General features: G+C 36.6%; 2 protein-coding genes across 3 annotated transcripts; one reads left to right on the forward strand and one right to left on the reverse strand.

Moving 5' to 3' along the window:
* Positions 1-709: 709 nt before the first annotated feature.
* On the forward strand, positions 710-1,177 carry LOC18037877. The gene has a single exon (XM_006426258.2). The coding sequence runs from the start codon at positions 710-712 to the stop codon at positions 1,175-1,177; it is 468 nt and encodes a 155-aa protein (XP_006426321.2).
* Positions 1,178-2,070: 893 nt separating this feature from the next.
* On the reverse strand, positions 2,071-10,566 carry LOC18037878 (LMBR1 domain-containing protein 2 homolog A). Of its 2 annotated transcripts, none has more exons than XM_006426259.2 (14): positions 9,994-10,566; positions 9,727-9,815; positions 8,941-9,099; positions 8,413-8,626; positions 7,920-8,006; positions 7,701-7,840; positions 6,703-6,783; positions 6,525-6,589; positions 5,200-5,375; positions 4,492-4,622; positions 4,310-4,397; positions 3,244-3,457; positions 2,969-3,057; positions 2,071-2,792 (listed from the first exon to the last, which is right to left on the reverse strand). In XM_006426259.2, the coding sequence occupies exons 1-14, from the start codon at positions 10,159-10,161 to the stop codon at positions 2,301-2,303; spliced, it is 2,193 nt and encodes a 730-aa protein (XP_006426322.1). In that variant the 5' UTR covers positions 10,162-10,566; the 3' UTR covers positions 2,071-2,300. The 2 variants fall into 2 exon arrangements, with proteins under 2 accessions (XP_006426322.1, XP_006426323.1); XM_006426260.2 differs by having other exon boundaries at positions 9,746-9,815; positions 9,994-10,011.
* Between the last annotated feature and the right edge of the window lie 359 nt (positions 10,567-10,925).

Genomic DNA, 10,925 nt, shown 5'->3' on the forward strand with positions numbered 1-10,925 from the left:
CGATTATCACGGTCGTCGGATTCGCCTACAGCACCTCGTGTGCCTCGTGCACGTTTACTTTATCTTATCTCATGCCGTACCTTTAATATTTAAATGCTCAGAATTTATATGGTTATTGGTTGTGGCAAACAATAATAAATATAATTTCTTAGAAGTATATGTATATATATATATATTTTTTAAAAAAATAATAAGATTGAACTTAAATTTACAAGCTAAATTGTGATTTAAAAAAAAAAAAGATTTTTCGATATTTATTTATTTTATCTAAGATGGTTGGTTGTACTTCCGGCGACATTTGCGGAGACATAATTTATTGAAGGCACGTCGTCTGGTATTGGTTGAACGAGATCCTCGTGCGGCCGACTTATTCATGAATCCCAATCCCGAGTGCCACGTGCTGCTCGACACGTTTTCATTTGTTGCTGATTGAACTCATTCTACCAGGGGTCTGGATGGGATATTGTAAGTGGGCCCGCTCTTTGATTTCTTTGAAATCATTCCTGACCACCGGCTAACCGTTCCACTTCCACACACCCGTACATAAATATCTGCCCTTTCGTCTTCTGTACTAGTCTGTACGCCTGTGTATTCCCAATCCAGATAGCATCGGTTTTGTAAGAAAAGGGAACAGTTAAGCAAGCTTGAGCAAAAGGTTAAAAGTGAATATATGTTCATCAAACGCAATCCAGAGTCGAAGAGAACGGAGATGGGGTGCTGTGAATCGGAAGTAGCTTATTGCAAGAGGCACCAAAATCGCAAGCAGCTTCAAGGGGTTTGTCCGTTCTGTCTAAGAGAAAGGCTCTCTCAGTTAGCTGCTGCCACTTCTCTCAAGAAAACTTCAATGCTTTCTCGTTCTCGTACTTCTTCTCCACATTCTTCATCACCAGCTGGCTACTCTTCTGCTTCTGCTTCCTCATCCAACAACAAGTCTCCGTCTCGTCGTCGACATAATCGAGTCGCTTCGGAGATCATCGGGTCGATATCTTTCGTGTTAAGTGCTGGCAGCAATATTGGGTTGAAGAAGAGTAGATCGATTGCTTTTGTTCCGAGCAACTTTGTTGGAGAGCGTAAGAGTGACAAGAAGAAACAAGGTTTTTGGTCAAAGTTGCTCCATAGGGATAGGAAGAAGGACATTTTTATGGGTTCAAGGAATGTTAGCGTAAGAGAAGCATGAGCCAGGAGCCATGAGCTATAGCCTAGAGGGGTAAGGGTTTGTGGTGATTGATGGGTTTCCTTCTGTTTTACTTTCACAGAATAAACGGAAGATCATTTTACATGTGAAAATGTTATATTTACATTTCGACAGTCTAATAGTTGAAATATTATCTGTAATGGTGTAAAGTCTTCTTGATTGCCCATATTTCTAACTCTTATCTCCCATCTCTTCATTCTGATGATTCTACACTCGAATGAAGTATTCTGGCGTCGTGGAAATTTAGTCCATTGGTCAATTTTTGCACCCAAGAATTTCTGTCCCGGCTGCACTCGAACCCTTGGAATCCTACGCATATCATGTTATTTACTATATTATACTAGGTGGTGCCACAAGTGCGAACCTCCATATTCTACAAAATTCAGATTTAAAGAGAGATCAGAATGCTTCTGTTCTGGTCTGCTGTAAAACAACCTGCACATGACATTATTATATTTGTTAAAATCTTTTGCATCGCCATTGACATTGAACCCAGTTAATTCAAGGCTTATTTTATCTTTTTCGCCTTTGCTGACATCCATATGCTACAGAACCATTGAAAGATGGCCGTTGAGCGATCTACCTTCCTTATTGAGAATTCTCAAATTTCGATCATCAAAATCAGCTCAGTGATTCATTAAAAGAACGGTCTGGCCTTTAAAAAAAATCATATATATCCTATAACAGACTTTTCTACAACGGCTGTGGTAATGAATTGACCATGTATCAGTCACCCACTAAGGGCTGCGTATGCCAAAATGTGGTTCAATGATACACGTCGAATTACTGATCAACAGTGGATATAGTTTCCCTTTTCCAGCACCTAAAAAGTTTCCCAGCTAATTCTCCTCCAAACACCAAACCCCCCCCCCCCCCCCCCAAAAAAAAAAAAAAAAGAGTTTCCCAGCTAATTATAGACGCATTCAGTATTCAATCTCTATAAGAGAGTATCATCCTCTTAACTTCTGTTGCAATAGAGGATTCACCCAAAAAAATTTGGTATGTGCTCGAGTCTACCCCTTGGAAAGCTGTACAACTTCTTCACACAAGAAACAGGTTCACTAACTTGAGCGATCTTTATATAATCTAGAAGGGCCTGACGTATTTACTTTGTGTCGTTTTGATTGTCATCCTCATCTGCAAAATTCTCATGCTGTAAAGATGGTCGTTTCAACCTCTGAAATATCTCATCAAGGGATTCTGAATCTGATGAATCAGCACGAGAGACTAGTCTAGTATCCTTATTTTGGTGCAAAGGAAGAAGCCTCTTGGCACCCATATTTGCTCTGAAACTTCGAAAGCTAGTTTTCATTGATTCCCATTTTGAGGCCAAAACAGAGGATGGCCCTCCAGTTGTATCATTGGAGGACTTGCCTGTATCAAGCAATGAGACCTTGGTGGAAGCAATATTCTGCTCCACTGGCTTTGCACTAGATGTCTGTCTACTCAGTTCTCTCATCCCAGCATACTTGTTGCTGATGGCTTCTCTGCTTGTGCTGTATTTTCGAGCATCTTCCTTGGAAGGTTTAGAAGTACTTCCCTTCATACCATCATTAACTAAACTGGTTGTTGCCTTCATTTCAACGGGTGTCATATCCTGAAAAGATTACTTCCTAGTTAGAAAATGAATTATCAGTTTCTGATCACACAGGCAATAACAGGGTAATGACAGATAATGGCAGCCAGGTTCATCCTAAACCCGTTCATTGCCCCAAGAATAAGGGATTAGACTCAGTCCAAAATGAAATAGAAAGCGGAAAGAAAAGGTCTGACCCCACTCTCAAAATCAGTATTGATAAAATTCCTTGCCAGTGGAACAACATTTTCACCAACTTGACGCCCTTGTTCAAGCCAAGATCGTTCTGAAAAAAAAAAAAAAGGTTCAGATCAAAATTTTCTGCAGAAACATTTATCCTATAAGAATACAAAGGAACTTAAATGAGAACTATCGAGATTACATTAAAATTCCCAAAAAATTAATAAGCAACACTATTAAGCCATTATTCTACAGCCGATGCTACAAGAAGAACAAAGTACTGAATGCTTACCTTTCTGTAAAATAATCAATCCAGATGGATCAAATCCATCCATATCATCCACCTCAGTTTGAAATCTAAATCTCTTCCAGCTCCCAAAGAAATCGATTACGCGATCAAAGAAATTGCTTGCAACCAATAGGGTATATATAACCATAATAAGTGGATAGATTTTGTTAAACCCCTCTCCGAAAAAAGGGACAGCACTATCAATGTTCCCCATTCGCTGCAATTAAAATTCCATAAAAATTAATTAGTCAACTTCCATATTTGTGAACCACAGAATTTAAGCACCCTAAATATGATCAAATATTCATGCAAAAAACAAATAGACAGATACAAGACAATAGATGAAATGAAGAAGTCCATCCTGGAGAAACAAGGTTAAAAATATAAAGATTACCTTACTCTGATGGATTACATTAAGTCAGAATTAGGACATCCAACTCCATCAGAAAATATGATAAATCAAACAGGAAGAGATCTTAAGCAGCCAAAATACACCCTATTCAAAAGAAAAAATTCCTACAACTTCTATTCTCTAAAGACACTCCTGTCCAAAGGTTCCTAGATGCTACACAAAGATATTCACAGATTTCCAGTAATTAACAGGTGACATTACTGCATCTACTGAATTCTTATCCCTCGCTAAAATATGTGTATACACCAGATTGAGTATTTTTAACTTATAATGGAACCAAACCAGAAATTCATTAAACATCTAAGTGAGTCTATTTTCAGAATTTTATAGATGTACATTAATATTTCAATTTACTCCAAAAGCCTTCCATAAAGCATAGAAGCCACATGTAAAACAGCCAAGACACAAAAGCTGCCTTACACGTTGTCGCACGCAATTAAAGAAGCAAAGACAAACAGAAACAAAGGCTTATAAACTTTCAATCACAGCATGTGGAACTCGTATTATCCTGTCCATGTATGTCATAAGTGCTAATCTCAGTATTTATCTGGATAAGCACAGTCATTTTTCTATGTCAGTTCAGTTTCTTCTGTTAAGCCTGAATTTACATGTTCAAGAAAACTAACAGCCGATGAATGATATGAACGAGAACATTACTTTTTCAAATATAGTTCTACGGCCTTCTTTGAGGCTGATGAGATTGAGGAAGTTGAATGAAATTGGAGCAGCGTAGCGGGCAATCATCCTTAAAAAAAAATATAAATAAGTCTTGTAATAAATTACTACATACTCTTCTTTACAACAAAAGAAAATGTAAAAGTAGCAAAGGAAAATCTTACGAGCATATCATAAGCAAGTTGACAGAGCTTGTTTGTCGCGGTGTCAACGAGTAAAACATTAACATTCCAACTTTGAACAAGGAATAATATGTGCAGATGCACATATACATCAGAGGTACAAAGGCGAAGAGCTGTTCAAAAGATATCAACACAAAAATTCAGGGTAACAAATTGAATATTAAATATCTATGAGATTCAAAATTAATACACACAAGTAATACAGCTGCAGCTATATACGATGAGGACAAGGGAACTTGATTTGCATTTTTCCTCAGATGTTCCAATCAAAACAAATATAAAGAGCACTGCATTAGGATACTGAATCTTCAAACAATTGGAAAAACTTGAAAACGGATATAAAACAGAATGTGATTGAATGATGGTGAAGCGACAGAATGGACATGCAAGAGATCTTATCATCCCATTTGTATGCTCAGATCGGAAAACCAGTTTTGGAGATGAAAGGCGTGCAAAATATGTAAAAGTGGAAAGGAATGACAGAATCTGGGTTGCAAATGTGACATTCTTTAAGAAAATACATATCTACAAAATCAAAGATGGATCCTACATGAACCTGAAGTAGTCAGATTCACTTTCAAAAACTGATAGAATTGCTTCCAAATATACTCGAAAGTAGTATATAACACGAGATGCATAAGTTTTATCTTTATGATGGAAGAAAAGAAAATTAAAAAAAAAAAAAATTACCTGCACAAACACCTCTTCTGATTTCACAGAGTTTACAAGTATTGAGAAAAGTGAAAGATCAACTCCACTAGGTAGAAGGGTTGCCTCAGCTAAAAGAATTGCAGCTGACATTGTACCAAGGATGATAGCTAAAAGCTTCTGAATTTGCTTTCTTAGAATACATTTCCAAACAAACTCTGCAAAGAACCACCATTTTGAAAGTTTACGGTACAAAGACCTACAATCAGATAGACTACTACTGATATAATAGTAAATAAAAAAGCATCACAACCACAGGTGGTCAAGATAATTCATAAATATAAGTTAATGAAAAGCAAACATAATAAATGAAAAAAGCCAACTTATAAGCATCATAACGGGGGAAAAAAAGAGTATTTATACATGATATTTGTCATCATGAAGCATTGATGCAGACGTGATGAGAGACTTACCACAATATTTAGAGTGGAGAATAATTAAAAAAAACCCAATGGCCCAGAATAATCATATCCTTTTGAAGATTGTGTCAAAGGAGTCAAGGGTTAATTATTTCTTTTTATTATTATTATTATTTATTTATTTATTTTACTACACCCCTAATTTAGGTCACGGATGGCAATTAAAGGTCATTTCATTTTAGAGGGATTCTGCATCTAAAAAAATCCTGCACGTATATTTGTTTTAGCAGGAACCTTTTTTTAAACTATTTTGGGTGTCATCATAATCTAGCAGTCTCAAGTTGTCCAGCAATTTCTGGCAGCCCAATTTGATTACTTGGATTTAAGATAGCCTCTACTGAATTGATTAGGTTGTTTTGATCAAAAACGTGTCCCTAATTGCTTTCACATTGGTCCATCTTATAAAAGTAATTCACCAGCTTAGCAAGTTTCTGATATCTATACCTCTTTGATCTATTAAATGTGAAATTGGCTACTTCTCTCATATTTTTCTTTTTTCTCTTAACTTCTCTTCAACTACATACACTAGTTCTAAGCAATAAAAGCACATCAAACTATCATATAAACCTACAAAACCCCAATCGGAAATCCCTTAATCACCTTTTAAACCGTCAACAGTCATTCATGACTCAACCACTACTCCTTCCCTGCAGGACCTCCATGATATTACAATTCTACCTTGTGTGAAGATAACCATTGTTTTCCCTTTCATAATTAACATTCAGAACAACATAACCATCCTCCTTAAAACTAAATTGATTGATTCATCACCAAGTAATGCGGAATACTAATATATTGAGTAGTGTATCGCAAAGTAATGCCAAATAATCAAGCGATATGAAATTGAGACTTCAAAGAAAGACATAAGTAAATAAATAGGATGATTACCAACTGTATCTAAGAGTGCACCAATTTTTCCAGTCCGAGCTGGTCTAAAGCTTGATATATATTTCCTGATATAACATCATAAGAAAATTATATAACAATTAAGGTGAACAGCCAGCGGCCCGTAATATATATGATGATAAGAAAATGATATAATATAGGAAGGCTTTTAAGAGCAAACCATCCAGTCGAACTACGGCGGTCATAGTTTTTTATTGTATCTTCCAGTTCTAACGCCTCCATCACATAGGTCATATACTCGCTGCAATAATAACTCTTGAGTAAGAGAATATAATTTGACATTCAAAACAGTATTGCAATAAACTGAGATTTCACAAATGCACTCTTTGTGAATATGGAGGAAGAACAGTGCTTCAACAAATGGTAATATTTATTAATATTTACTACTCTACTAGATTTGTTGGATCAATGTCATAAAAGTTACATCGAAAGCAAGAAGCAGAAACAATTTGTACATGGGAAATAAAACCAAATTAACAATTACGTAGACGCTGGGTAAACAAACATTATTCATATAAACAGAATCGTTTAGCCAGACTCTATATATAAAATATAAGATGTAGTGAAAGTACTGGTCAACTACAACTTCTGAATAAGCAAATAAGAATGCTTTACCATTAATGAGTAAAGAAGTTGAAAGGGAACTGTGATATATGATCATGTTTATGAAAACTTCTCAAATTCAGACCTACGTAAACTTTAGCCTTACAGAATTTGTGTGAAGGGAGGAGGAAAGTACACAATAGGAACCTTTTTTCTTATGTAGGTTTGAATTATCTTAACACATAGGTTAAGAAAGAAAGAAAAATCTTCTCAAATTTGTGTATGTTACAAAAACAAAGATTCTCTGTAGAATCTAAGCAGGAAAGATTTATCATGTTTTCAATATTTTGTGTAAGGCAGATATTCTGGCCCAACCAAGTAGCATATCTAAAATAATGGACAATCTAAGAGTTATGGGTGCTGACGCAAAAGTCCACTAGGGGGACAAGACTGATGCAGTCATCTAAGTACAAATAGGAAAGTCTGAAGACTGCAGCAACTAGTTTTCAACAGATGATAGGAAGCATCAAAAGAATGAATGCTGATATGGCAAGTACATCTACAAAGGAAGTGACAAACACAATGCCAACATTAAACATTATGATTCAATTATACCTTTTATACCGGTAATACTCCTCTCTAGCTCTGCGGAGATGACGCCTTAGAGTTGCCATTGATTTCTCATCTGTATCATAGTCCATATCATTTTCCCCCAATCTGCCACCTTGCGGCTTGAAGAATGGATCTTCTTTAAACTGGTCACAGAATTGAAAGCACTAATATTAGCACCTTGTTGAAACAAGTGAATTTGAAAAAGTATGTAGCATGTAGTACCATTTGAGTTAACATATCATCAATAACATTCATGTAGGGTCTCAAAGGATCCCGCTTGGACATTTGATTTGATGTTGCTTGAGCTACCTGTTGGGGTAAATCATCATTAAAAGAAAAATGCCAACAAGTACAATCACACTTCTAACAAGTAAAAACAAATATGAAAGAGAGACCCTTTTTCTATAATGAACAGGAATTTTCTGCTAAGAAGTCTAATTCATAATCCACCTGTCAAACATTTTTCTGGTGATCAGGAACTAGAAGATTGATACATAATAAGAACTCAGCCAATTAGACGTTTCTATAGAAACAAAAAGGCAAGCACAACTGCCAGAGACCTATATATATGGCCATAAATACATAGTCCTTTTAGATTTTAAGGCAGACATGTAAGATAATTCAACTTTATTTCCAATAATGACAATTTCCACATAGTCCTTACATAAGTGGCCTCATCAACCAGTTATTATATAAAATTAGAGAGAGAACTTACTACAATAGCATTTGAAAGATCTTGATGAGCATCGTCAAGTTTCACAGCCATTTTGGCTATTTTATGAGAAAGAACTTTCTGGCGAGTGGTCCAATCAGCATTTTTCCAACAGCTTTTGGGAATTTCACTCAAGCCGAAACCAAGAAGAAACGCACCAGTAACAAGTCCAAATGTATTTGAGCAGGCCATGGCAAAACCCAGAACACCTCTGCTCCTGTTAAAAGAAATCAACCAACAATATATGAGAACATATTACTTGATTGGAGAGAATCCATCAGATGTGGCAGTTTGTGCAGCATATTCGATAGCCAGTTAAACATTTTGATTACAAATAACACACAGCAAGTGAGACAAGATTCACTTCTATAATATTTAGTTGTATAAATGGGCCAACAACACAGGAGCTGAGAATAAGAAAGAACAATTTACTACAGATCTCGAGGAACCTTTGGCATGGACAAGGTCGGCCAAGAAGAAACCATAATCGAACAAAAAAGAAAATCAAATTTAGGAACACAAGACATGTACCGAATTTTGTGCATTGTGATGAGGAGAATAAGCCCAAAAAGACCAATTGATCCCACAATCAAATAGAAGAGCAAGTTAGCATGCACGCTAGTCCTCAATCTTTCTGTCACAGTAAAGTCACCGGCATCTTCAAAACCCTGAATAAGCGGCACCACAGCCCTGTTTAGAGATAACATAATTTAGAAAATGAGGATTGTGCATCTATGAGCGGCAAAACCAAAGAGAAGCATCTCCAAGAAGAATGATTGGTAATCTCTTATTTAGCCAAAGAGAGAACAAGAAGACAAGCTATCATATAAAAAGGCAAAATGATAAAAATGATAAAAATGATAATGAGTCAAAACTACTCCCAAGGTTAGAAAGTGGCACTATTGTGTAGAGTCGGACAAGCAGAAATATATTAGGTCTGTGAACACGTGGTGGTGGTAAACTTATTGCAGAAAACAGTGACCGACAGAAAACCATCTACCAAGCATGTTAGTGAGGCACCAAATAGACAGTGAAACCATTCCAGTTTATGGTGATTACCACGAATAAATTCAGTCCAATGGTGCTAGCTAAGTGCTCAACTACAAGTGGTCAAACATTTTTCATATATCATACCAAACCAATCAAAGGGTTCTTAACTGCTACAGAACAAGTAAATGAAGCTCAAAAGAGATTGAATGATTAATATGTTTAAAAGCGGATGCAAACAATTGGCACAATGATAACTCAAGGAAAGCAAAAATAAAGATCAAAAAGAGAAATTCATAAATGAAGTGAGTAAGTTGACATATTGCATACCAAGTAAGTAAAAACGTACTCCAATATGACAAGCTCCAAAGGACCGAGATGCCTCCATTCTCATTATGATGTGGTGGATTCGATATTGTCTGTAAATGTAATGAAAGAATCGAGTAGTTATACTCATCAAACCAGAATCAAATAGAAGCTTTTGCCATCATTGCCAAATCCCTAACAAAAGGCATTTCCCCAAAATTGAATCGACTAATGATCGTTAAACATAGAGGCTCGGACGAAAAAGAAGGAAAACAGAATTGACAAGCTCACCGTCCAAATATCGGCGGGAACGAGGATGATGATGGAGAGAGAACAGAACCAGGTGTATCCAACGGTGAATAAAACGTAACGAGGAACCTCGGGCCCAGCGAAGTATCTCAACGTCATAAGCACCATGCCTAGGGTTAACGGCAGCGAGATCAAATAGAACACCCACATCCTTCACTATTTCTTTATCTTTTGATCTCGCTTTCGGTCGCCTTCGCCGGGAAATTGTATCCGGGGGGCCCGCCCGAGCTGACCTGATTATCGCAGCGACTATGAATGCAGTGCGCCGATGGGGGCTGGGTGCGGGTAATGTTCCGGGCGCGCGTTGCGTTTTTGGGTTAATTGATTAATTAATTTATTTATTTTGATGTGTTTTTCTTCTTCTTTTAAATGCTTCGTCGTGGCCCCCGGGTCATGGCTTCAAGACTATGTTTTGCGTTTTCCGTATTTCTGAAACTTCAAAGGAAGGAGGTCAGCGTGGGACCCGCGTAGAGATCTATGGCCGAGACTTGGGGGCCTCTTTGCTTCCAGCAGGGAATCCGGTGCCGGGACCCCTATTGTCTGCTGACTCACATCTTTTTCCCGTCAAAATATATTTATGGCAATTTTGCGTTACTTACGTTTCATGTTTTTTTTTTCTTAACGTCGTAGTTAAATGTTACATGTTATTTTGGAAAAAATGAAAGTAACAAGATTATTAATTACTGTATTGTTTACATATCCATAGGAACCTTTTGCAGATTTATATAACACATTTCAAAAGGATTTATTGTAGACGGGATTGGTAATTTTGGAGCTCATTAGGCCACATAAAAGCAAATGCTTTTATTCATTAAGAATTCGATAAACCAAACAAAAACAAAAAATATCGTACTTATAAACCCTCAGGTTAAGTTACGTAAGATAAATTTGTCATTTGATCATTTATTTGAGAT

Source organism: Citrus clementina, unplaced genomic scaffold, assembly GCF_000493195.1.
Source record: "Citrus clementina cultivar Clemenules unplaced genomic scaffold, Citrus_clementina_v1.0 scaffold_7, whole genome shotgun sequence".
In the NCBI taxonomy this organism is placed as follows: Eukaryota; Viridiplantae; Streptophyta; class Magnoliopsida; order Sapindales; family Rutaceae; genus Citrus; species Citrus x clementina.